This window comes from Bos mutus, chromosome 6, assembly GCF_027580195.1.
Source record: "Bos mutus isolate GX-2022 chromosome 6, NWIPB_WYAK_1.1, whole genome shotgun sequence".
NCBI classification, from domain to species: domain Eukaryota; kingdom Metazoa; phylum Chordata; class Mammalia; order Artiodactyla; family Bovidae; genus Bos; species Bos mutus.
This window is the reverse complement of record NC_091622.1, coordinates 97,893,301-97,920,818: the sequence shown is the minus strand read 5'-3', so window position 1 is coordinate 97,920,818 and position 27,518 is coordinate 97,893,301. Positions and strand designations below refer to the sequence as shown.

General features: G+C 38.5%; 1 protein-coding gene across 6 annotated transcripts in view; it reads left to right on the top strand.

The window, feature by feature from the left end:
- Positions 1-189: 189 nt before the first annotated feature.
- HELQ (helicase, POLQ like) overlaps positions 190-27,518 on the top strand; it is a 40,863-nt gene continuing 13,534 nt past the window's right edge. For 3 of the 6 annotated variants that reach the window (XR_011464541.1, XM_014481722.2, XM_070372627.1), the window contains exons 1-11: positions 190-462; positions 1,405-2,122; positions 5,858-6,036; positions 6,883-7,083; positions 7,513-7,585; positions 9,812-9,909; positions 11,069-11,167; positions 12,738-12,883; positions 18,495-18,734; positions 23,174-23,315; positions 23,667-23,771. Coding sequence is in view for 4 of the 6 variants with exons in the window: in XM_014481722.2 (XP_014337208.2) it covers positions 277-462; positions 1,405-2,122; positions 5,858-6,036; positions 6,883-7,083; positions 7,513-7,585; positions 9,812-9,909; positions 11,069-11,167; positions 12,738-12,883; positions 18,495-18,734; positions 23,174-23,315; positions 23,667-23,771 (2,187 nt within the window). In the remaining 2 variants the exon portion in view is untranslated. Of the gene's footprint in view, positions 463-1,404; positions 3,028-5,857; positions 6,037-6,882; positions 7,084-7,512; positions 7,586-9,811; positions 9,910-11,068; positions 11,168-12,737; positions 12,884-18,494; positions 18,735-23,173; positions 23,316-23,666; positions 23,772-27,518 lie in introns of those variants that run through there. The other 3 variants (XM_070372626.1, XM_070372628.1, XR_011464542.1) reach the window with 3 other exon arrangements.

Sequence of the window (27,518 nt, the reverse complement as noted above, 5' to 3'; positions counted from 1 at the left end):
CCGCGCAGTACCTTCCCTTTCTCCTCACCCCCGCCCCCCACCGCTTGGCGAGCCGCCAGCCCAGCACACTTAACGATTGGAGGAGGAGAGGGCGGGCTCCCAGGTTGGTGCCTCCGCTTCCGGTCTCAAAGCGGTCCTTCCCCAAGGTGGATGGAGAGGGGTTCGCAGCTTCCACCTGTTGCTACCCTCCCCTTGTTGCTGCACTTACCCCTCCACTAGGGGGTTGGCGGCTGGGTCACGGGAAAAGAAGTTGGGGCTGGACTCTCAGGCCCTGCCATGGACGAAGGTGGTTCCCGCATCCGCAGGCGGGTGTCCGTCCGCAAAAGAAACCGTCCTAGTCTAGAGAGCGTTTTTGCCGCCTCCCCCGCGACAGAGCTTAAACACAGCGATGAAGAGAAGGACGACGAGGAGATGGTGGCCGGGAGCCGGCGGCGGAAAACCGTGGACGTGCAGCCGGTCGAGGTACAGCCCCATCACCTCTCAGATTCCCGAGTTCCTCGTTCTATTTCCCACCTTTGAAGTGATGATATATACCCAGGTCCCCACTGCGCATGCTCACTGAAAGGCGGGACCCTTGAAACTCCCGAGTTTGTCTCAGGTGCAAGCAATTGACAGGTCATCTACTAGCCTTCTTGGGCTTATTACTTCATCTTTGTTATCGCTGTTAATCCTCACTGTTAGCCCCCGTAGATATATATAATTGTGAAACATAGACCTTGAGACTTAAAAGGAATGGCATGACACGAAGTCCTATACTTTCTATACTTCCAAGTTTTTGCTTCTCCTTGTACTCAAAGTACCCAGACCTGTTATGGGCTTTGTTAAGCTATTTGCTTTATCCAGGTTTTACAACAGAAATTAGACCGAGAAGTTAAGAAATCTTGTGTTCTTAATCCCTTCACTATGTTGCTACCCCCAAATTAACCCCCAAATTATATCTCTTCTGTTTATAGACTGTCCCAAGTCAGACTTTCCATTTCAGTTCTATTCTAAGAACAATCTTCTTGGAGTGCCCAGTGACACAAGCATGATTTTATTGCAGGCCAGTGTCTGCAGATGGGACGGGAAACAGTACTGTGATTATCAGAAACTCCTAGTGAGATAATATCCTTCCCAGTAGATGGCCGTCGGTCTTGCTACCATTTTAAAGGATTTAACGGTCGCTTAAGAATTAGGATCCCAGCATCCCTAGGAGTGCAGTTGATGTCAGTCACTTAATGTCTCTGGGCCTCTGTATCTCCATCTGTAAAATGGGACAATAGTATCTATTTTATAGGATTATTTACATTTAGGTTTGTGATCCGTATGTGACCATACAATTATATACCTAAGAGAGCTTTCAGCTGAAACTTTTATTCTTAATGAAGCTGGACTCCACGATAAATCTTTTCGTTTTCTTTCCAGATTATTGACAGTGAAGAGGACATGTTTGGTGACTATGATAGTTTTGCTGAGAACTCTTTTTTAGCTCAAGTTGATGACTTGGAACAAAAGTATTTGCAACTTCCTGAACATAGGAACCATGCTACAGACCATGCCAATGAAGATCTTTGTTCAGAAAGTGATAAACATAACACGCTCAACGTTACTGTTGTAGGTGACTGTACAGAATTAAATATAGGTGACCACACAAAGAACCAGAGCAGGCATGAAGATGTCTCTATTGAACCTGAAGCTGATATTTCGTATGATGTACCTTCTTCTCAGGTTTTATTCTTTGAAAATTTGCATAACTCTTCCAGTGATTTGGGTGGTCCATCTACTGAAGAAAAAGATTGGAACTCATCCTTTCCTAAGACTGTGAATGAGGAATTGCCCGTTAATAGCAGAGAGCAGCCCCAGCAGACTGTTGAATCCTCTTCTAAAATCAGAACTAGTTCAGATGCAAATAGGAGAAAAAGTCTGAAAGATCATCTAAAAAGTACCATGACTGGAAATGCCAAAGCCCAAACACCAATATTTTCTAGGACTAAACAGCTCAAAGAGACTCTCCTATCTGAAGAAATTAATGTTGCTAAGAAAACAATTGAGTCATCATCAGATGACCTTGGTCCTTTTTATTCATTACCCAGCAAAGTGAGAGATCTTTATGTTCAGTTCAAGGGAATTGAAAAATTATATGGTAATGTTTTTTGCTAGAATTAAAAAACATTTACCCTCATTACCATAAAATATTGGTGCAAATCAGTAGAAAAAATATGCATCCATGGTCCTATTTCTCACCTTAAATCAAAAACTCAGTCCTCTCAGCTTTCCATCCATATCCTGCTGCTATTGAACTTCTTTTCTTCCCTTCGTGGCCACACTCCTCCAACCTGTTATCCTTGCTGTCTCCTTTTCCTCACCTCAGATAATTCCCAGCCCATTCTGCCTCTGGGTTCTGTGTTGTCCCTTATTATATAATGACTGGAGTGTAAACCCAGTGAGACTTTAGTTCTTCCCTGACTTCTCAGTTTCTTACCTAACATGACTGACCAGACCCTTCCTGAAACACCCATTTCTTGGCATTCCACTCCTGGCTTTTTTTTTTTTTCTAATTAGACTGGCTGCTCCTCAGTCTTCTTAGCTTCCTTGGCTGACTGTTACTTTGCTACCAAAACGTAGTTGCTGAAATTCCTTTGACTACTCATATGTCTTGAGTGAGTCAGTATTGATATCATGAATTAAAAATAAACATCTTTAAAGACAGCTTAAATTAGGGTTTAAATGCAGAGAAATAGTAGTAATAATAGCTGATTTGTAACATTTTTTCAAAAACCCTGGCTCCTTGCATATTTTCAAATATGTGTCATTTTAGACAAAGAAGGGATACTTGCTGCCATCCTGAAAGAGCATGCTATCAACAAATCGCTTCATAATTACTTCTGAAACTCCTAAGTAACATGAACCACCTGAAAACATAGGTTCTTATCTCAGGGGGAAGACATTGAGGTTGGAGAAGTAGGACTACAGGAAACAAAGTCTAATACAAGGCTTTGCAAGAGTCTAACAAACTAAATTGTGAGGTTTGCAGTTCAAGAGCTAAAGGTGTGTATTGTCCTTGAAGTAGATGTTACTTTTATGCCCTCTATTTTTTTTTCCCAGCACCTTGTTCTGTTTCATCTGCATCTCCTACCCTCAGGACAAGACTCTTACCTAACTCATCTTTTTCTTTTTTTAAGATTTTTTTAAATTTATTTATCTTTGGCTGCACTGGGTCTTCATTGCTGAGCACGGCTGTCTCTAGTTGCAGTGAGCTGGGGCTACTCCCTAGTTGCGGTGTGCAGGCTTCTCACTGCAGTGGTTTCTCTCGTTGCAGAGCACAGGCTCTAGGGCCCACGGGCTCTAGAGCACAGGCTCAGTAGTTGTGCACATGGACTTAGTTGTCGCACGACATGTGGGATCTTGGGGATTGTGCACCTGATGATGAGTTCTGGCGCTGTCACTTAACCACTGGTTTTGTACTCTGAGCCTTAGTTCCTTAAAAAGGGATGATAATTTTTTTGCCAGTTATGTTGTGTCAAAAACTTGCCAAGTTGGACTTTAGTTGTGACTGCTTTAAAGTAAGAACTTTAGTAAATAATTTTTAAAATCTCAATATTGGTAAATCTGATGACGATACGACCAATTTAAAGCATGAATATGTGTGTTACTTTTCATTGAGCTAAAACAGTGCTTCTCAAAGTGCAGTTCCTAACTGCAGCATCAGCATCACCTGGAAATCTGTTGCAATACACATTCCCAAGTCCCACCCCAGCCCTCCTGAGTCAGCACCTTGGGCTGGGATCTGGCATTCTGCTCAGATAAGCCCTCCTGATCCTGATGTGCAGAAAGTTTGAGAGCTCCTGAGCTAGAGAACATCAGCCTTAAACAGTACTGTTGTTTTTGCCTTTTAGGCATAGAATTACATTCTTAGTATTTTATAAAAATATTGGGAACTAAATTAATGTAATTTTTTTTTAGTATGTGAAGATAAATGTTATTTCTAAATATTATTTTGGTCATTTTATACTTTAAAACTCTTGAGTTGGATAAAATGTGGACGTGTAGTTTAACATAAACATCTGCAGTTTGATAACTAATGGGTGATACTAGCCTACAGTATTTTCTAATATTTAGGTATTAAATATTCAATGTATTTAAATATTTCTGAAAAATTTTTTATCAAAGCATAGTTGATTTACAGCATTATAGCAGCTTGTGGAAAAACCAAAATGAACTTTGCAGCCTCCTCAACGTATTAGTTTTCAGGTATACATCATAGTGATTCAATATTGTTATAGGTTATATACTCCACTTAAAGTTATTACAAAATAATGGCTATTATTTCCCCGTACTGTAAAATCCTGAAATACTTTTAAAGTAAAAAATACATAATCATTTGCATATATTTCAGGCTGCAAATAATTAGTTCATATGCTTGTGTAATCATTCAGTCTATACCCTGTTATTGGCTCTTTGTTACATAAACAATGCTATGGTGAACACCTTGCACACAGCCTTTACACATGTACTTGCTCTTTATTTCAGTCAGTGTAGAGTTCTGTAAGCAACACTGCCAGATCAAAGGCAGCGTGCGGTTGTATGTTTGTTGCTGATTGCTTCCCCAAAGGACTAGCGGTTTATACTTTCATCAGCCATACACAGAAGTGCCTGTTTCTTCCTGCTCTAGTCAACTCTGTTTTACATGCGGGGGGCTTTTTGTTTAGGTAGTTATTTAATGCTTTTTATTGGTTTATTTCTTTTGCCAAGCTTGATAGGTAACAGTAGAGCATCTTTCTGTGTATTCATAAACCATCTGCGTTTCTCTATACTGTGAAATGTCTTACCATATCTTTTGCCCATTTTTCTAGAGGTAAATATAATGCACATTTTGAAGACTTTTGATGGTCCACATTGTCCACTTTTCCTACAAAGTACTTATACTAGTTTTCACATTTTGTTTTGGATCTAATATAATCCTTTTCATGAATTCCACCTTGCTAACTTGTGGAAACTAGATTTTGTTGTTTAGTCACAGTCATGTCTGACTCTTGCAACTCTGTGGACTATAGCTCGCCGGGCTCCTCTGTCCATGGAATTTCCCAGGCAAGAGTACTGGAGTGAGTTGCCATTTCCTTCTCCACGGGATCTTCCCATCTCAGGGATCAAACCCATGTCTCTTTGTGTCTTCTACATTGACAGGTGGATTCTTTACCACTGAGCCACCAGGGAAACCTTAGATGTCATGGTTAATAACCCTAGTCTTTAATGGTTTAAGCAATCTCATCAATTTAAGGATTTTTTTTTTTTTTTTTGGCTACACCAGATCTTATCCCCTCATCAGGGATCAAACTCAGTCCCCTTGCACTGGGAGTGTGGAATCTTAACCACTGGGCCACCAGGGAAGTCCCTCTCATCGGTTTAAAATAGTATTCAGACCATTCAAACCAGCACCCTGTGAAAGCTGGTCTAAGTTTGTGTAAATTCTTTTTTTTTTTCCCTCTTGGCTCTGTTTCTCTGTTGGGTGAATGAGGAAGGGAAGCTTACACAGTGTCCTTACTGAATATAAGAGAAAGACCTTAGAATTCACACAGATTCTTGAAATGCCCCTTAGCCCCTCTGATGTCCCAGGCAGTACCTCTTGTCCAGCAGGCCTACGTGCCTGGTGGCATCTTAGACCTCAGTCTGCAGCTGGCAATTGGGTAAACTAGTTGCCCACCCCACCAACCAGGCCTGAACGAGTATACACACCATGCATTGTAGATTTTTTATATTTATATATAGTTACATTTACTACTATAAGAAGATGCTACACAGGGTAGGATTTGACTTTTTTCTTCTTAGAAAACTTTGTAGAAGGGAAAAATAAGGCTTCTTCTTTTTTTCAATTCCACAGAATGGCAACATACTTGCTTAACATTGAAATCTGTGCAAGAAAGAAAAAATTTAATATATTCCTTGCCAACAAGTGGTGGAAAAACCCTCGTGGCTGAGATTTTAATGCTACAAGAACTACTATGCCGGCGAAGAGATGTTTTAATGATCCTACCATATGTGGCAATTGTTCAAGAAAAGGTGTGATTTTTTTTAAAGAAAATGGTATTTGTTAATGTTATTTTGATGTTCAGATATGAAAACTAGAATAAATGTAATAATTTTTTATTGACTGAGAAGAGGTAGCCTTATTGATGGAGAATTATTTTTAGGATATGCAGAAGCAGTGTGGTGTAGTTACTAAAAATCTCTTCTAATACTAATTACCTGTGTAAGAAAGAGTTTTTTTTTTCCCCTAAACTTGTGAATTAAACTCCATTTCAAATGTCCTACTGATATTTTAGCATGCTTTTTCAAGCAGAAACTAACCAAGTATTCTATCAAAATAAATGAGTTATTCTGATGTTTTTTAATATCAGAAAAGACAATTAAAATTTATTTTTTACATTTATTACATAGTTTAAAAATGGCATTTTCAAGGGTCAATACATTATGACATTTCTTAGATGTATATGTTTTAACTGTAACCTTATTCCCATTGATTTATATTAAACACTATTTTGCGGCTGCTGCTGCTGCTAAGTCGCTTCAGTCGTGTCCGACTCTGTGCGACCCCAGAAACAGCAGCCCATCAGGCTCCACCGTCCCTGGGATTCTCCAGGCAAGAACATTGGAGTGGGTTGCCATTGCCTTCTCCATTGTGTGAAAGTGAAAGTGAAGTCGCTCAGTCGTGTCCGACTCTTAGCGACCCCGTAGACTGCAGCCTACCAGGCTCCTCCATCCATGGGATTTTCTAGGCAAGAGTACTGGAGTGGCTTGCCATTGCCTTCTCTGAAACACTATTTTAGATTTTTTTAAATCCCTGTGCACATTTAATAATTAGAGTTCTTATTTATCTGACTTTTTTTGTTTATTTTAATGTTCTAGATTTCAGGTTTGTCAAGTTTTGGTATAGAACTGGGTTTCTTTGTTGAGGAATACGCTGGAAGCAAAGGAAAATTTCCTCCAATTAAAAGAAGGGAAAAGAAATCATTATATATTGCCACTATTGAAAAAGGACATAGTCTGGTGAACTCCTTGATTGAAACTGGAAGAATTAGCAGTCTGGGTCTGGTTGTTGTAGATGAGGTTGGTTACTATGTTTGTTGATTCATTAACATTTTTATTATACTAACACTTATTATGTGTATCTGTTTGATACCTTATGAGGATGAGTAATTTATTTTAGTATATAGACAGTATGTAGATGAAGGCATTTCATGCTTGGTAATCTTAAATTCAGTTTTTTGTCAGTTGTTTCTTGAAGAGTGAATATATGTCCATATGTTCAGTTTTATGGTGGTACTGATGAATTCCTGATCCCAGGACATTGTCCTAGAGATAACTTCAATAACTTAAAATATCAGTGAAATAATGTATATGTACTCTAGTTGGTACATAACTAAAATGCTTGAGTTATAAAGCATACACTGCTTCTTCATTTCATCAAATATATGCTTGTTTTATATAGGTATTATATGCAGATTTACTTTTATCCTTTTTTTTTTAATCTCGAAGTTGCACATGATTGGTGAAGGAACCCGTGGGGCTATACTGGAAATGACTCTGGCCAAAATCCTCTACACCAGCAGTAAGTTTTTTTCCAGATGTGGTCACTAGTTGATTTATAATCAAGAGACCTATGAAAGACTTAATCCTATCACTAGCTAGATTATGTAACCTAAAGTAAGATGCTTAAGCTTTCTGTCTTAGTTTTCTATTTCTAAAATAAGTTTATACATTTTTGTTGGATGCATGAGTAGAATCATGAAGATAAATGAAGTTAGCATTTGAAGATGTCCCCATCAGTATCCTCCACTTACTAGCTGTGTGTGCTTAGGCATGTGACTTAACCGCCCTTTCCTCATCTGTAAAATGCGCACAATAATGGTACCAACATGATGGAATTGTAAGAATTACATGAGGTAACACATGTGACCAACACATTCAGCCATGCTCAGACAGAGCACAGTGGAGGTTTGCTGCTGTTGCCAGCATCAGTATCATGTAGAACAATGTCTGTAAATAGTCACTTTAAGGAGCTATTTTGCAACATCAGATAGTCTCTAAATGTATATGAAATATTTATTCTAAATGTCTTCTCTATTTTTATATACTATTGCAATAGCTTATTATGTATTATAATAGTTTATAGAAAATTATTAATCATAAAGGTCAGATTTTAAGAATTATTTTTAAAATTCTGATAACAGTGGTATTTAGGCAGATTGTAGCACTTTATAATCATTGATTAAAAAATGTTTACTGAGTACCCACTGCATGTCAGGCCCTATTTTAAGTGCTAGGGATGTAGCAGTGAATAAAACAAAGTCCCTGCCTTTATCAAACCTATATTTTAATGAAAGTGAACAGATAATAAGCAGATAAACAAGAAAACAGTGTGTCAGATAGTGACAAAATATAAAGCAGAGGAAGAAAGGAGAATGATCATCTACTTGTCACATCCAGTGTACACTGATAGTTCTTGTCTTAATTTCTTTTCAATATTTGAGTATTCATCATTCTTTTTTCCTTTGGGTGCTGAAACACCATTCTCTCTTCGTTTCCCTATTGTCTTTCTGTAAGACCAATCCTGTGTTAACACTGAGAGGTAGAACAGCGTAATGGCTAAGGGCAGACTCTGCAGCTGGATTCAAATCCTAGCTCACTTTAACTTTGTATGTGACCTTGGGCAGGTACAGTATATAGTATAGTAACTGTGCCTCTTTTTCCTTGTGCATCAAAAATGGAGGATAGTAATAGAACCTTTCTCACTGACTTGCTGTGGAGACAGTGTGAGTCAGTCTTTGTAAAGCATCTCGCATAGTACCTGCACATAATGGACATGTGTTTGCTATACACTTATGTACACTGCTGCTATGTACTTATGTGTATACTTATGTACACTGCTGCTGTGTACTTATGTGTATACTATGTACACTGCTGCTGTGTACTTATGTGTATACTATGTACACTGCTGCTGGGTACTGACATGAATACTTATGTATACTGCTGCTGTGTACTTATGTACACTACTACTCTGTACTTATGTGTATACTTATGTACACTGCTGCTGTATACTTACGTACACTGATGCTGTGTACTTACATGTATACTTATGTACACTGCTGCTATATACTTATTTATGTAAGTATACTGATACATATTTATGTGTCTTTCTGTCACCAATGCCTTGCACTTAATAGATATTTGAACAAAAGGGCTCTCTTCAGTTTCTCCTTTTGTTCTCCTTTGTGACACTACTTGCTAAGTGTGTTCATTGTATACATTGGTGTTACCGTAGATTCATGCCTTGTTTCCTTCTTCATACAGTTTCTGCTAATTCTCATCCATACTCATGACTTCAAAGTCTTCCTGTGTTCTGATGGCTCCCAATTTGTGTGACCAGCTTATACCTCTCTTCTGAGTAATATCATCTGAGTAATATCATCTGCCAGATTAATCGTCTGGTTTTATAGAGTTGATTGTTGAACAACACAAGTTTGAATTGCATGGGTTCACTTGTAAGTGGGTTTTTTCAGTAATAAGTGCTGCAGTACCACAGGACCTGTGGTTGGTTGAATCCAGAAATGCAGAACTGAAGATAAGGAAGGCCGGGTACAGGTTTTACATGGATTTTCAACTGTACAGAGGGGTGGTATCCCTAACCCTCATTTAGTTCATGGTCAACTGTTTGTCTTACCTGCCCCCTCTTTCGCACATCACTCTGGAAAAATTACAAACATAAAAAGGTTGCTAAAATTACTGTTATGATATACTAAATAACACATTTTTCTCAATACTTTTTTTTTTTTAGAAACGACTCAAATTATTGGTATGAGTGCAACGTTAAACAATGTTGAAGACCTACAAAAGTTCCTGCAAGCAGAATATTACACCAGTCAGTTTAGACCCGTATGTACCTAAGGTTTGATTTGTTATCTGTCATTTTTGCTACATATCATATTTGTAGCAAACGTACTATATAAAAATTCTGAGAATGATGAAGGCGCATAATGCCACTCACTGTGTCTAAATGCTAACAAGTCTGTATGGAGGGAGCATACACTGTAGGGTCAGGGAGCTTGGCCAAGATGGGTGCCTAGCTCACGGACCTTCAGTGAATAGTTACTGAATGAAAATTTTCAGACCCATTCTGCTTTTCCACTTTATATTCTGTAAGGTAAATTTTTTCATCTGGTAAGAATTTAGTGATTCACGTTTTGAGTTATTAACACATAAAAAAGTTTATCTTAAAAATTAAAAGTTTTGATAGTTATAATGCTTTTTTAAAATAAATTAAGACCTCACATGGATATAAATTTAAATTCCCCAATAACAGTATTCCCAAAAGGCTTGAAGAAAATAAGTACATGTTACTCATAGTTATTTGAAAGAAGCTTATAATGTACATGTACTCCGTAGTCTCTGTGTCTAAATAGGTTTTCAGAAAATAATTGTTTAAAATCACAAAATTTTATCTTTAAATTTGGTGTTTTTACATTTGCACCAAATGTGAGAATTTTCACGAGATAGTTCCTGACCTTAGTTGTCAAGTTAGATGGCGTTCTGTGGGTGGCTGTGTGGTACAGTGGATAGTACACTGAGCTTCTCAATGCTATTTTTTTAAAAATTCAGTAAGCTCTATTTACAAACTTCTTTTGTCTACAGATACTTAAGTTGAAAATAATTTGGTGGTATTCACATTAAAACTGGTGACTAATAAAGTTTTAAATCTGGAGGAGTAACACAAATAACTCCTTAATAAAAGATAAGAGTGTGAATACTTGGCTCACCTTTACTTCCTCTTGTGACAAATACAAGTGTCTGATTTTCCTTTTAGATATGTGGCTATTTAATTCAAAAGTATTTCCTCAAGGATAGTAATCCCTATTTTGATTTAAAAGGAAAAAGAAACTTAAATGGGAAAGAAATAAATTTAAGTTGAAGCATTCTGCATACCTTAGGAAAGCTAAACTTTTTGTACTGTTTTATAACATATTTTACAAAATTTGAAACTCTAGAAAAAGGAATTTGTATATGATATTAATTGCAAATGTCCTTTTAATTCAAGGTTGAATTAAAAGAATATCTGAAAATAAATGACACAATATATGAAGTTGACAGCAGAGCTGAGAATGGCATGACTTTTTCACGCCTCCTTAATTACAAGGTAACCTTGATAATCCCTGATGGTGAGGTTCCTAGACTTTGTGCCCAGCTGCCCTGGCACACCACAAGGAGTCACATGGGTACCACGGGAAAGTTTAGGTATTTCAGAGAAAAAAAGCTGATGCTGGACATCTGTTGGATACCATACAAATGACTGGTTCAAGACAGTTTCCAATGTCAATATTAGATCATACTACATTCCTCCCTAGGATAGTATATCTTTGTGAAGTTGGTGACTTTTTTTTTCTTTTTTTTTTTTTTTTGCACTTACTGTAAGCAAATACCATGTGAAAATCAATATGGAACAGGAAATGAGGGTTTCATGGTTTGAAAGACTGCAGGGCCCAGGTGTGCATACTTCTCATTTAGTAGGTTATGATAGTTATTTAAGAATGAAATGAAAAATTTTTTTTCAACTGACATTTGTTGTTATTCAGATGTCTACTTATTTGTGAAGAAATGCATACTTGTTGTTTGGACCTGACTACCTAATAATCAAACTGTTAGGTACTTCTTTTGACCTTGGGGCTCCATGGACCAAGAAAGCTTGGAGACCTTTCCCATAAATGTTTATTCATTCAGCAGCAACAGTAATACAAGAAGAAATATTTGTGGGCTCTATAGCTCAGATATTGGCGTATGAAAATATGGATATCTACTGTGCTAATGTTCTGTGGTTTTCATGGAGGACATTTAAAAGGGGAGAAAGAAATTTTATATCAGTTTTATTATTCCATGAAGGTATATTGGGCTTCCCTGGTGGCTCAGTGGTAAAGAATCCACCTGCCAATGCAGGAGACAGGGGTTTGATCCCTGGGTCAGGAAGACCCCCTGGAGAAAGAAATGGCAACCCACTCCAGTATTCTTGCCTGGGAAATCCCATGGACACAGGACCCTGGCGGGCTACAGCCCATGGGGTTGCAAAAGAGTCAGACACGACTGAGCAACTAAACAATAACATAAAGGAATATTATAATTATAATAATTAGGTATATTAGGTATAAAGGTATAATTATAATAATATATATTATTCTAAATCTGTATCTTAATTAGTTTTCAGTAAAGTAAAGTTAAATAAAGTGAGGAGATTTTAAATAACTTTATATTTTTCTTTGTTCTTTGAGTTATTTATGTCTGTTTGATAAATATATTTTGTATTTCTGAAAACATATCCTATGGTATGATTGAATATGTTTTTGAAAACCGTTAGCAATAGCAAGAGGTTTAACTTATTTATGCAGTTCTTTGACTATTATTAGGATCACTTTGTGTTTCTCTCTGTGGACTTTTTCTGCTTTGGTGAAGATGGGCGGGCCATAGAGTTATTAATACAATTTATTATTTTCACTTCCTTTATTTAAAATTAAATGCACCTAACAAAACCCTAATAACAAAAGTGGGACTTAACATTTTGCTCTGTAATATAAGTTGCATCTTTTTTTAAAAATGGTCATATTTATTAAATGAGAAGTTCAAAGTTATGGTTGATTTACTTACCTTTCAGAGCACACTGGTAAAGTGAAAGGCTTTCATGGTTGCTAACTACCTTGTTCCTAAATCTTGTTGTGCAGTATTCCGATACTCTGAAAAAGATGGATCCTGATCACTTGGTAGCACTGGTGACAGAAGTTATTCCCAGTTATTCCTGCTTAGTTTTTTGTCCCACTAAGAAGAACTGTGAAAATGTAGCAGAAATGATATGCAAAAGTTTAAGCAAGTATGTTAATCTTTTAAAAATATTCTGTTTCATTTTTATCATGATCTACATGCCTGTATTCTGTTTGTTTAACAAGCACTGATTACTTTTTGCAGACATTATGCTAAGTTATTATACTAGATTCTAAAGGTCCTGGCCTTGAGGGAAAAGAGCTGAACTGTGAAATTCACAGATGTGAAATGGCCAGAGAAAAAGTCTAAGGCTACATGTAGAGAATGCTGACTAATACAGCAGCTTGGCTCCACAGTGAGTCACCTTGAGGCCTTTTTAAAATCTCAGCGCCCAAGCTACCTCCAAGACAAATCAGAATATTTGGGAGTGGGACCTAGGTACTACTCTTCTGTAAAGCTTCTAAGCAAGTGCAACATACAGCTGAGGTCAACCCCTGCTTGGCCTATGTCATCAGAGGACTAATCAATAATCACTGTAGGGACGAAGGCCTGTGTGATCAGTGTTACAGTCACTCAGTCGTGTCTGACTCTTTGCGACCCCATGGTCTGTCCATGGAATTCAAGCCAGAATACTGGAGTGGGTTGCCATTCCCTTCTCCAGGGGATCTTCCCAACCCAGGGATCAAACCCAGGTCTCCTGCATTGCAGGCAGATTCTTTACCATCTGAGCTACCAGGAAAGCCCCATGTGATCAGAGGACTAATCAATAATCACTGTAGGGATGAAGGGCTGTGTGATCAGAGGACTTACCAGTGTAGGGATTAATCGTATCTTTAGCTTAACTTTCTCTGTAATTAAATACTGTAGCCTTTGTTTTCTTAGTAAGCTTCACACTTGGATTATGTGGACATTGGAATTGAATTTGCTAAATAATAAAGAAATGTACTGCTTTGTAATTGTATAATATCTTAGCATTGACTCTGTTATAGAGGTAAGTATAAAATGACCTTAAGTATGAGCAGTTTTAGTTTTTTCTGTACCTTTTTGTCCCACGTGTTGTTTTAGCATATTTTTCAGATTTCTTATGGGCCCCTGAGCTGGTGCTATGTGACTACACACAGATCAGTACCCTGGATTCTCACCCAGCCCTCCTCCACTTGCCCCCACAATCCCAATGTCGTGGATTGGCCTAATACAGAGTTAAACTCATTGGCTAGCACAAAGATGCCGATGTTTGGGATAAAGTCAAGGAGTGTTTCCCATTTCAGTAACAGAGTCTGACTTTAAAATGATGATGTAGAGTATAAAAACCTAGGGAAATTAAATTATCATTGAAGGATGCTCAGTGAGTCATTTGTTTTCTTAGAATAAGGTAATATAGTCCTGACTAAGTGATGGAGAAATTTAAAGACAGACTTTTGACTGTGTGAAATGAGATTAATTGTTGGTCAAATCATACCCTTGACTTATTTTGCTTTTCGGGGATAATAGTTTATTTGGGTCGTAAATGTTGATGTTTAATATTGACATACTGATTTGGTTCCCCGAAACCTTTAGTTAGTGAATTGTGATGGACCCTTGATACTTTTGTAAAGAGATAGGACTTAACTCTTTCTGAAGGAAAATTTCCTCTAAAATACATTTTCCATATTACTTGCTGCTTTCTTAAGGTAAATGTCCTGAGTATACTCAGCAGAGGCCACAGGACTGGAAAAGGCCAGTTTTCATTCTAGTCCCAAAAAAGGGCACTGCCAAAGAATGCTCAAACTACTGCACATAGCACTCATTTCACATGCTAGCAAAATAATGCTCAAAATCCTTAGAAAATTCCAGAAAAATACCTACTTCTGCTTCATTGACTACACTAAAGCCTTTAACTGTATAGATCACAACAAACTGTGGGAAATTCTTAAGGAGATGGGAATACCACCTTACCTGCTTCCTGAGAAATCTGTATGCACATCAAGAAGCAACAGTTAGAACTGGACATGGAACAACGGCCTGGTTCAAAATTGGGAAAGAAGTACATTAAGGCTGTATATTATCACCCTGCTTATTTAACATCTATGCAGAGTACATCATGAGAAACGCTGGGCTAGATGAAGCACAAGCTGGAATCAAGATTGCCGGGAGAAATATCAATAACCTCAGATATGCAGATGACACCACCCTTATGGCAGAAAGTGAAGAGGAATTAAAGAGCCTCTTGATGAAGGTGAAAGAGGAGAGTGAAAAAGCTGGCTTAAAACTCAACATTTTAAAAATGAAGATCATGCCATCTAGTCTCATCACTTCATGGAAAATAAATGGGGAAAGAATGGAAACAGTGACAGACTTTATTTTCTTGGGCTGCAGAATCACTGTGGATGGTGACTGCAGCCTTGAAATGAAAAGATACTCCTTGGAAGAAAAGCAATGATAAATCTAGACAGCATATTAAAAAGCAGAGAAATTGCTTTGCCTACAAAGGTCCATATAGTGCTGTGGTTTTTCCATTAGTCATGTATGGATGTGAGCTGGACCATTAAGAAGGCTAAGCGCCGAAGAATTGATGCCTTTGAACTGTGGTGCTGGAGAAGACTCTTGAGATTCTCTTGGACTGCAAGGAGATCAAACCAGTCAATCCTAAAGAAAATCAAATCAACTCAGAATGTTCATTGGAAGGACTGATGCTGAAGCTGAAGCTCCGGTACTTTGGCCACCTGATCCGAAAAGCCAACCCATTGGAAAAGACCCTGATGCTGGGAAAGATTGAAGACAAGAGGAGAAGGGGACAACAGAGGACAAGATGATTGGATGGCATCATTGACTCAATGGATGTGAGTTTGAACAAGCTGTTGGAGTTGGTGAAGAACAGGGAAGCCTGGCGTTCTGCAGTCCATGGGTCACAAAGTCAGACACGACTGCGCAACTGAACAACAAACAATAACATAGTTTAGCTCCCATCTTGGTGGCTGTTAACTAAAATGTTGTCATATTTAGAGCATACTTTTTTCTGTTTTTCTGTAATTTATACATAGATGAATATAATCTAGGGCTAAATGGTTTCTGATCTCAGTAGTATCTTCGAAAGATAATTTCTTGAAAGTCATGGAGTATCAGCCCTTAATTATTTGCCTCCTAATCATAACTTTCACAGGACGCAGGTACAGTGCAATCTCCTAGAATATGCTTATTATGTGTGTTTAAGTGCAAAGACTAAAGCAGAGTTTTTCCCAAGTGATTGTGTCAACCTCAAGGAAAATTATATTTTTTATGGCTGTTAGTGCTTTGGACTTCTAAGTCAAGAATGTCTTTTAAACACTATTTCCTGACAATGGCCAAAGCTCTGATTGTATTACTTTCCCTAAAAGTCTCCCTAATAGTGATACCACAGTGCTTCTTAGCCTAGATTCATGCTAAAATCGGACCCAATTTAGTTTTTCACCTTTATTTCTTCTACTCTTTATCCACCCTGCACATCATCCAGTTGAACTTCTTGTCTTCTTTTATTCATTTATTTCTGGTTGTGCTAGGCCTTTGTTGCAGGCTTTCTCTGGTTGCAGCGAGCAGGAGCTACTCTTGGTTGTGGTGCTCAGGCTTCTCATTTCAGTGGTTTCTCTTGCTGCAGATCATGGGCTCTAAAGCTCAGTAGTTGTGGCGTACAGGCGTAGTTGCTCCACAGCGTATGGAATCTTCCCTAGCCAGGGATTGAACCCATGTCCCCTGCATTGGCAGGCAGATTCTTAACCACAGAACCACCAGGGACGTCCCTACTTGTCTTCTTTGTTTATGTTTTGAACCACTCATTTCCATGCCTGCGATCATGCTTTACCTTCTGCCAATAATGTACTTCCCCACCCCCTCACTGTGAAAGAGTTAACTTAGGCAGGTTGATAAGGAGTCCAAGCCGAAGGCCCCTTTAAGGAGGAGGTCAGCATTCTTTCTTTTTCGCATTCTTTTGACGTAGACAAATAGTCCTTGTAGGCATCAGAATCTCTTGTTCAAGGACATGCCTTTTTTTGAGCTTTGGATGTATGCTGTGGGAGAAGGTCTGGGTAAAAACTTCCACAGCCTTGAGCTCTGGGTTAACCTGTTCCTTCTGGCTAATCTCGTGTTGATGTCATCCCAGGGTGTATGTTATGGGAAAGGGTCTGGGCAAAATTCTCACAGCCTTGAAGTATTTTTTATCTATTTTCAGAAGCTAGGTGAGCAGTGTATAAGGCCCCACTTAAATTAGTGAGGCAGGTACTCTCCTGCCGTCTTCTGATGTCTTTGTCAGAAGCTTTTTCTGTCACTTTCACTTTAAATAAAATCTGCACAAAGCTGCGAGTGACTGAGACTGTCTTTGGTCCCGGAGTTAAATCTTCCTCTTCGGAGATGATGAATCTGGCGGTACTGTTTACTTCTTGCTTAGCTATCAACTGCCACCTCTAACCTGTTCTTCAGCACCCAGCTCACTTCTCAACTACCCCCCACAAAACCCTTCTCCATAGATCCATGTCTTATCTGGTCATTTACAAATAATGTCTCCCTTCTCTTAAAGTATAGGGTAATTATCCTTAAGACTTAATTCCTTGAGAAGAATTTGTCCCTTTCAGGACCTCAAACTCTTGACTGGAAAATAGTAATATAAAGTCAATAGCTCCCTACCCAGCTGTCACTTGGTTCTTACACTGTTGACTCTCAACCACTTTCTGCCCCATTCTTCATTGTCTCCTTGCCACCCATTTCTCAGCTTCTTATGAAATTACTGAACTTGTGCATTTAGCACCAGCCAGAGCTGTCTGTGCTTTCCATGAAGCTTGCTGCAACAAGGGCTGCGTGTATTATATTTATATCTTAGACACTATTTTTTGGGTTTCCCAGGTGGCTCTAGTGGTAAAGAACACAGCTGCCAAAGCAGGAGACGTAAAAGAACACGGGTTCGATCCCTGGGTAGGGAAGATCCCCTGGAGGAGGGCATGACAACACACCCAAGTATTCTTGCCCAGAGAATCCCATGGACAGAGGAGACTGGCGGGCTACGGTCCATAGGGTCGCAGAGAGCTGGACATGACTGACTCGACTTAGCACGCACACAGGCTGTGTTTGTTTGTGACTGGTGTTCAGAAGTTGTTGCTTTACAGTCAATTAGGAGTTAGTTGTACTTAGTCTTTCCTTTTTTTCTTTTCTAGAAAGGAATTGAGAAAAATAGGTGCTTCTAGGTAAGGAGACATTGTAGGATATTACTGAGGCTTCTGAAGTGCTAATATTTAGACAGTGTTTTACATATAATTCATATGCTTTAATAGTACATATAATTTTTATCTTCAGAGAAGAAAATGTATGACAAAGCAGTTCATCTTCGCTGAAGATGCATTTTCTTGTGAAAAAAAAATTGTAACTTCTAGAGCAGGTGTTTGAACCCAGCATTCATGAATTCATAGGAAGTACAGGATTGAACCTCAGGAAGTACAGAAACCCTCTGAAATTATATGCAAAGTGTTGTATTAATGTGAATATCTGTTTTTTCCCTTAGCTTTAAGCAGATTTTCATAGGACTTTGTGATCCCCAAATAGGCTGAGAGAAACTGCCTGTTAACGAAATCGGAATTACAATTCTAAGAACATTTTATGTACTTAGGTCAATAAAAGTAACACGATTTTAAAAGGAGAATGTTTGCATGTAGCTACTAAAGTTAAAATGGTAGGTGCTCCTTCCCTATAAGATCAAGGGTTCCAACAGATCTTTTCCCTAGGGAATATCTGAAGCACAAAGAGAAAGAAAAACAGGAGGTGATTCAGAACTTGAAGAATGTCAGCGGTGGCAACCTGTGTCGCGTGTTAAGGCACACCATCCCGTTTGGAGTTGCTTATCACCACAGTGGCTTAACCAGCGATGAAAGGAAGCTCTTGGAGGAGGCCTACTCCACAGGGGTCCTCTGCCTGTTCACCTGCACATCCACCCTCGCAGCAGGTGTTAACCTACCAGCGAGAAGGTAAGATACAAGTCATTGTCGCTCAGGCTCCAAACTTTTCAGTTCCAGCTTGCCAACAGGTTTGTTTTTTTTTAATTGTTTTATTCTTTCTCAGTAATGAATGTAGATTTATCAAATGTTTTTTTCAGTGTTTGCTGAGTTGATTGTTTGGTTTATTTCCTTTAATATCTTAGTGAAAAAATGGCATTAGTAGATCTCTCTCTTTTCAAATTTATATTTGTATATAATATAAAATTAAATTTATATTTATATATCTGGTTTTAGTTGCCCCTCATGGCCTATTTGTTGCAGCACGTGGGCTTCTCTCTAGTTGTGAGCAGGTTTAGTTGCCGCACGGCAGGTGGGATCTTAGTTCTCCAGCCAGGGATCAAACCTGTGTCCCCTGCATTGGAAGACAGATTCTTAACCACTGGACCACCAGGGAATTCCCTTAGTAGATCTCTTGCTAGTATTATTGCTTCTTTCTTTAGTCCTCTCCTTATCTGGTTTTGATATTAGGGTTTATTATTCTAGTTATGTAGAAACAGTTGGCAAGCTTTTGACCATTTTCTTTTTTAATCTGAAAGAGTTTATTTAATATAGAGATTTCCTTGACACCTTAGAGAACTCATCTATGAAGACTTTTGAGTCTATTAATAGTATCTTTTTTTTTTTTTTTCAGAGTAGATCCTTGGAGAAGGCAATGGCAACCCACTCCAGTACTCTTGCCTGGAAAATCCCATGGGCCGAGGAGCCTAGTAGGCTGCAGTCCATGGGGTAGCTAAGAGCCGGACTCGACTAAACAACTTCACTTTCATGTATTGGAGAAGGAAATGGCAACCCACTCCAGTGTTCTTGCCTGGAGAATCCCAGGGACGGGGGAGTCTGGTGGGTTGCTGTCTATGGGGTCGCACAGAGTCGGACACGACTGAAGCGACTTAGCAACAGCAGCAGCAGCAGATCCTTGTTTACCTTCTTAGTTATTACCAAAGCTGTAGCCCTGTGGAGCTGATTTCCACTCTTAGTTAATGATGATGCTAAAATTTGTAACTTTTTTTTTTTTCCAAATAAATGGTCAATTTTTATGAATCATCCAAGAGCTTTAAACTATATATTTTATGTTGGGTGTGCACTTTTATGTATCTCAATGAGATCCCAGTTATTATTCATGTTATCAGCTCCTCTGTTTTCTCTGTGATTCTTTGATCTATCAGTTCCAGAGACATATGTTAGTTTTCTACTGTAATTATGGAGTTATCAACTTCTCCTCTTTACATTTTTACAATTTTTTTGCTTTGTATTTTACAACTATTTAGGTATATAAAAGTTTACTCCAAATATCCTATGGCTGAATTACACCTTTTATCAGTAGAATAAGTTCTTGTTTTCCTCAGAATGACTTTATTTTGAACACTAGAACTATATTTTTTTTGCCAACTATATCTTTTTCTATTCTTTTGTTTTCAAACTCTGTCACCTAGGAAGTATTCCATTTTTTCAAACAATTGTTGAAATAAAAAAAGGAAGTTACATATTTTATTTCTCTTGTTAGCAATGGTTACTCTTAAAAATTTAACAGTGATAATCAAATGTGTTTTCTATGATTTTAGAATTGATAACTGTATCCTCTGCTCAACATTACAAGAGTCTTAGCATTTGTATATTTTTTCTACTCTGTCTTGTGTATTGTTGCGGTTACCTAAAATGTTAGGTCTGTATTTTTAATTTTCTCTCATTTAAAAAAAAATTTATTTATCTTTAATTGACGGACAATTGCGTTACAGTGTTGTGTTGATTTCTACCAAACAACTTCCCTCATCTTATAATCAATAATTATTTAAACTTACCAATAAATCATACTTGTGTGGGTTTTTTGTTTTGTTTTGCCTACCACTGCCCCTTGTATCCAACATCTTCCTTCTGTGATCCATTTTTTATTTTGCCATCCTTGGGTAATTCTTTTTAGATGATGCATTGAAAATAAAAATTTATGAACCTTTGCATAGTTGAAGCTGTCTTTAGTTTAGCCTCACACTTGAACACCTCGCAGCGAACAGAATTCTAGGTTCAGTGTTTTCCCTTAGGAGCCTTTGTAGTATTCTTCTATGTCTTGAAGGAACTAGTGGTGGACATTTTCGTTTTTACGTAGGCTGGCAGCTTTCCCTCTCCAGAAGCTTGTAGGCTTTTCTCTTTAACCTCAGTTCAGTTCAGTTCCTCAGTCGTGTCCATGAACCACAACATACCAGGCCTCCTTGTCCATCACCAACTCCTGGAATCCACCCAAACCCATGTCCACTGAGTCAGTGATGCCATCCAACCATCTCATCCTCTGTCGTCCCCCTTTCCTCCTGCCCTTAATCTTTCCCAGCATCAGGGTCTTTCCAAATGAGTCAGCTCTTCGCATCAGGGTGGCCAAAGTATTGGAGTTTCAGCTTCAACATCAGTCCTTCCAATGAACACCCAGGACTGATCTCCTTTAGGATGGGCTGGTTGGATCTCCTTGCAGTCCAAGGGACTCTCAAGAGTCTTCTCCAACACCACAGTTCAAAAGCATCAATTCTTCGGTTCTCAGCTTCATTTATAGTCCAACTCTCACATCCATACATGACCACTGGAAAAATCTTGACTAGATGGACCTTTGCTGGCAAAGTAATGTCTCTGCTTTTTAACATGCTGTCTAGGTTGGTCATAACTTTCCTTCCAAGGAATAAGCGTCTTTTAATTTCATGGCTGCAATCACCATCTGCACTGATTTTGGAGCCCCAAAAAATAAAGTCAACCACTGTTTCCACTGTTTCCCTATCTATTTGCCATGAAGTGATGGGACTGGATGCCATGATCTTAGTTTTCTGAATGTTGGGCTTTAAGCCAACTTTTTCACTCTCTTCTTTCACTTTCATCAAGAGGCTCTTTAGTTCTTCTTCACTTTCTGCCATAAGGGTGGTGTCATCTGCATACCTGAGGTTATTGATATTTCTCCCGGCAGTCTTGATTCCAGCTTGTGCTTCTTCCAGCCCAGCGTTTCTCATGATGTACTCTGCATAGAAGTTAAATAAGCAGGGTGACAATATGCAGCCTTGACGAACTCCTTTACCTCAACATTTTGTAATGTGTGTGCTCAGTTGCATCCGATTCTTCACAACCACGTGGACTGTAGCCTACCAGACTCCTCTATCCTTGGGATTTCCCAGGCAAGGATACCAGAGTGGGTTGTCATTTCCTATTCCAGGGGATCTTCCTGACTCAGGGATCAACCCACATCTCTTGTGTCTCCTGCCTTGGCAGGCAGATTCTTTACCACTGGATCACCAAAGAAGTCCCTAGCTACTTCTGATTTCATAGGGCTTAGCCATTGGGTACATGTTCAGTCTAAAGTTTTATGCCTTTCTTCATCTTAGAGTAATTATTTTCAGTTATTTCTTATATCATTTCTTTCCTTCCATTTTCTCTGTTTCTCTGCTTTTATAACTTCAGTTAGACAATTAAATTGGTCATTCATTTCTCATAACTTTTCTTACATGTTTTTCAGTCTATATGAGTTATGTAACTCCTTTACTTTCTATATTACAAAATCAGTTTTTAATTATATCCCACTAACTATATTCATTCATTATTCAGTTCTTCAGTTGAATTGTTTAAATGAATTAATTTTTTATTTCTAAGAACTCTCTTCTTTTATTGTTCTTTCTTTATAGTACTCTGTTCTTCTATAAATACAGTACCCTCCAGAATTTTCTGTGCATACTAATTCAATTTTTTAAAGTTCTTTTCTGTTCCCTGTATTATCTGTCTCTGTCAGATGTATATTCTATATGTTCTCATTGTTTTTCTTCTGTGTCATTTGTTTTCTTCATGTATTCGATAATCTTGTCTGTCCATTGAGATTTATAAATAAAGGAATTGGTTGAATAGGTAAATAGCACAGGTTTTCTCTTACCTTTGAACAGGAAAGCTGGCTATAGACGTCTGTATACATAAATCTGCAATTTTATGTAGTTGACAATACAAATTCATAAATAAATATGCATATGTTAGTGGCCCGTGGTCAGATTTTTCATTTATGGAGTATCAAATCAAAAACCTTTTGAGATTATTGCTATAGTGGATTGATCGTAAGCTTTGCAGGTAAGCAGACTTAAGCTCAAATTATGGTTCTGTTAATTACTAATCTTGTTGGTTTTTATAAGCTATTTATCTGTGCTTCAGTCAACCATTTTGTAAAGGAAAATTAAAGTACATAAGAATATCACCACATGTTTTGTAAGATAACAGATAATGTACATAAAGAACCTAGAACATCATAACATATAGACTACTGGTAAATGGTAGTTACGTACTATTTTGAGTTAATATGTCACTAAATTGAATATCATATAAAAATAATGAAATGAAGAGTTTAAAAATAGATGCTAATGGTATAGATCTAATACCACTTTTAATTAATTTTATCAATTCCATAGAGTTATATTAAGAGCACCCTATGTTGCTAAGGAATTTTTAAAGAGGAATCAGTATAAACAGATGATTGGCAGAGCTGGCCGTGCTGGAATAGATTCTGTTGGGGAGAGTATCCTTATATTGCAAGAAAAAGACAAGCAACAGGTAATAATCTGGTTGTTAGTTGGTTGTTTTGTTGTGTTTTCTCAGTCTTTAATTTCGCCCTTTGATATCATCTTTTAAAAATTAATTAATAATATTCCTTTGAATAATGTTTCCTTCTTCTCTGCGATTAAGCATTAGAAAGAGTAGCTTGAATACTTCTGTATTTCAATGAAAAGTATTTTCCCTATCTTCTTCCATTTTCATGTGGATACCTGCTAAATTCTTATTTTTTTGTTTCTGTTTTTTCTTTCTCCCAACCTCCACAAGATGTATGCAATTATAAAATTTTATATGGAACACAATTTATTTTTTATAATAATGTGAAACATAGTATTGCTTTAACTCTTGTAGGTATTGCAGTTAATAAGCAAACCATTGGAAAACTGCTATAGCCATCTTGTTCAGGAATTCACCAAGGGAATCCAGACTTTGTTTCTTTCTTTGATTGGTTTGAAGGTATTTTTTTTTTAATATTTTTATATCTTACTGCTATTATTTGAGACAGTGGCAGTTGAAAAGTTTTGAAAACTGTAAAGACAGTTGAAAAAAATGTTCACTTCTATATAATGTGAGAAAGAGCAGTCTATGACATGATAAATCTAAAACTGGATTTATTTGTGGATTTTTAATCCTTTGAATTGTATGGAACGAATAATAACTGGGCATCCATTACAAGTAAGAGACTTTGGCGGATACTGTGGGGGATAAAGGAGCCTTAGAAGCATGGGTCCTAATGACAGATAATCCAGCATCTCTGCCTTAGTAAGAAAAGATCCCTGTAAGTCCTCTGACTATATATATATATATATATATAAAATAAACATTTGTGAAGTCAGTATAGCCTTTATCAGGCAGAAAATTAAAAAAAAAAAAAGTTGGGTGGGGCACAATGGGAAAACACTCTTTTCCCTAAGATTAGAAATTGACTCTCTTTCTTCAGGTTATTCTTGAGTAAAACCTCTTTTTTAGGCTTATTCTCTTGTGCCCAAGGTCTCTCAGTCCCAAACTGGTAAAGCCAGGGTTTGAATTCAGCTTTATCTAACTAAAAACCAGGACTCTTAATCTATCATATAGCCTACCTTTATTATCCCAAATTGGTGTAAGTGAAAGTTCCAAAGGTAATTGATAAGTAAAAGATATCATGAGACCATTTTGGTCGCCTTACAGATGAATGGTGTAATATTTTATCCCCTGGCATTTTATAAGAGCCAAAGGCTACAGAAAAGGAAAGGAATTAGTCCTGAGTATTGAAGGTGATAGAGGTTTTAGATGAACAGAGGGAAGGAATAAGCCATTCCAGGTACTTAAATTGAAAGATGAGAAACCTTAAGATGATGTGGAATAACAGTCAATAGACTGGATATTGTAGCTATAGAGAAAGGCTGAAGATAACCTAAGAGTAGAAAGTTGGGCGGAAAAAGTTGGGCCAGACTGCGTGCCATTGTTGGGGAGGATGGGAGAGAGTGCTTAAATACTAGACTGAAGACTTGTAGCACAGTCACGTGTCAGTGGAGACATCGTCAAAGTGCTTTGTGGTGATTTAGAGCAAGGGCTCTCATGTCACACATACCTGTGTCCCGGTCACAGCTCTGTCTCTTGTTACCCTGTGTAAATTACTCTCACTTAAAACTCACCAAAAACTATAAAACACTGCTGAGAGAAATTAAACAAGACCTAAAGAAACGGAGAGAGATACCATCTTCATGAATTGGAGTACTCACTTTTGTTCAGATGTTACTTCTTCCGACATTGGTCTATAAATTCTGTGCAGTCCCAATCAAAATCTCAACAGGTTTTGTTCTTTTTTTTTTTTTTAAAGAAATTACAGATCAATACTGAAATCTATTTGGAAATGCCTTAGGGTAGGGAAAGATTTCTTATAAGGAAAACAAAAAACATAAATCATGAAAGAAAAAAATAAATAGACCTCATATTTTTACAATTCTCTTCAAAAGATACTACTTAAGCAGTGAAAAGGCAGGAAGAAAATATACATCTGACAAATACGTGTATGTCATGAGTTAGGACTCCATGCAAGGCAATGGAATTGAGGCTTCACTTGAGTGCACTCAGGTACAGGAATCCTGGGGGAACCGACTTGGCCACAAGGGTTGGTTTTATGGGCCTGCGATGCCAGATCCATAGGGCTCAACAGTTTCAGTTAAATTCTGTGTTAACAATTGAAGTACAGCAGCAAGAAGACCAGGCAGAGTCAGCTCAGGAGATTAGCCGGTAGGCAACTGTTGTTCCAAACCTGCCCTTACGAGGCTCCTGGGCCCTGTGCTGAGAAGAACAGGCCATCGGGGTTCTTCCTTTACGTTGAGGTAGGGCTTCACCACAGGGCCCTAGTTCTGGAAGGAGGCTGGAATTACAGACAGGGTGGAGAGGCAGAAAAATCTTTGGGGTTAGAACTGAAGAAGTCAAGTCCTCCAGACAGAAACAACCAGTGGGATAGGGTGAGAGGCGACAAGGGCAGGGTGAGGTCAAGAGGCAGGAGGGTGGAGGTGGGCATCCTTGGGGACACTAGGTTTTGGTGGGAGAGATGGAAACTGCAGGAATTCGACACAACACTTGTCGCGCCGTGGGATGCAGGGAGCCTCCAGTGATCATTTCTCACGACTATGTTTCAGACACCCTGCTAGACACTTGATATGTTTTTATCTCTAATGTTTTTATACCTTTGAATGAAATAGTATAGTTCTGCTTTCACACAAAAAAGAATCCGAGGCAAAAAGAGGTCACATAGGCTGCTTGCACACTCTTTTCCAGGTGCTGAGGTCCTGCCTAGATCCTTGTGATGCTCGCCCAGCTGGTCTGGCATCAGCTGTGCCCTCCCTTCCCACACCCTCTCCATATTATTCTTCAATAGATCGATCTCCAAATATAAATCCCTTTCTGCCTAAAGTTTGTTAGTGGTTGTTTCCCACTGCTGTTAGGATTGAGTCCAGATCCCTTATCACGGTCTTGTTTAGTCGCTGAGTCATGTCCGACTTGTTTGCAACCGCATGTACTGTAGCCCACCAGGCTCCTCTATCCATGGAATTCTCCAGGCAAGAATACTGGAGTGGGTTACCATTTCCTTTTCCAGGGGATCTTCCCGACGCAGGAATCGGATCCTCATCTCCTGCATTGGCAGGTAGATTCTTTACTGCTGAGCCACCTGGGAAGCCCTTATCACGAAGCCTGGCATGCTGCAGTCCATGGGGTCGCAAAGAGTCAGACATGACTGAGCAACTGAACAACAGCAGCAGCACTGTGTGGATTTGGCCTCTCCTCTCTCTGCATCCTTATCATCTCTCAACACGCTCTTATACTCTGCACTCCACACACACTGTCCTTCTGTGTGCATTTCACGTTCTGTGCCCTTTCTACCGTGGTGGTCTGCAAGCCTGGGGCTCATTCATCTCAGCTCTCCGTCTCGTTTCACCCTCACCCACTCCTACTCCACCGTCAGACTTGCGCTTCACCACCTCTTCCTTGGGGAAGCCTTCCTTTACCGCCTGGTGCAGTCAGTCTCTTGGATGCTATTTATAGAAACACCCTTCCTTCCTTTCGTAGCACCCATCAGTTTGTCGTTGTATTCTTGTTAGTGACTTTCTTTGGCTGATAACTTTACCCCCCTGGAATGAAGCCCTGGGACAGGTCCACGTTTATTCTCCTGTATCACCAAATCCCAGTGACTAGCATAGTGCCTGGTATGTGGTTGGCATTCAGTAAATACTTGAATTATGGTCTGGCTTTAGAGTTGGTCATGGCTGAACTTGCAGGTTGGGGCAACAGTGGAGAACCCAGCTTTGAGAAGCCAGAGATAGAAGCTATCCCAGGGGGTTAAAATCACTATGTCTGAAAGTTTTTACAGAGGGATACAAAGATAATGTGATGGTAGCTAGAAGGATCAAGTAAAGGGGTTTGTTTGTTTGTTTACCCCCAGTAGTAACTGTACTCAGTTAAAAAACAATATAGAAACTAAGTATGTTGATAATCTATAAACTGAGTATCAGTTCTTGAATATCTTAAAAGTGCAGTTTTAGCCTGAATGAATATTATGTTAAGGATGGACTTTTATTAAAAGGAGAAAAAGCAATAGGAAATGTCCCTGCTCCATAATATTTTTTGTTACCCTTTATATTGGTTTACTGTGAAATTACTACTTAAGTTTTCCCACTGAAATATCATCGGAATTGAAACAGAAATATGCTCATT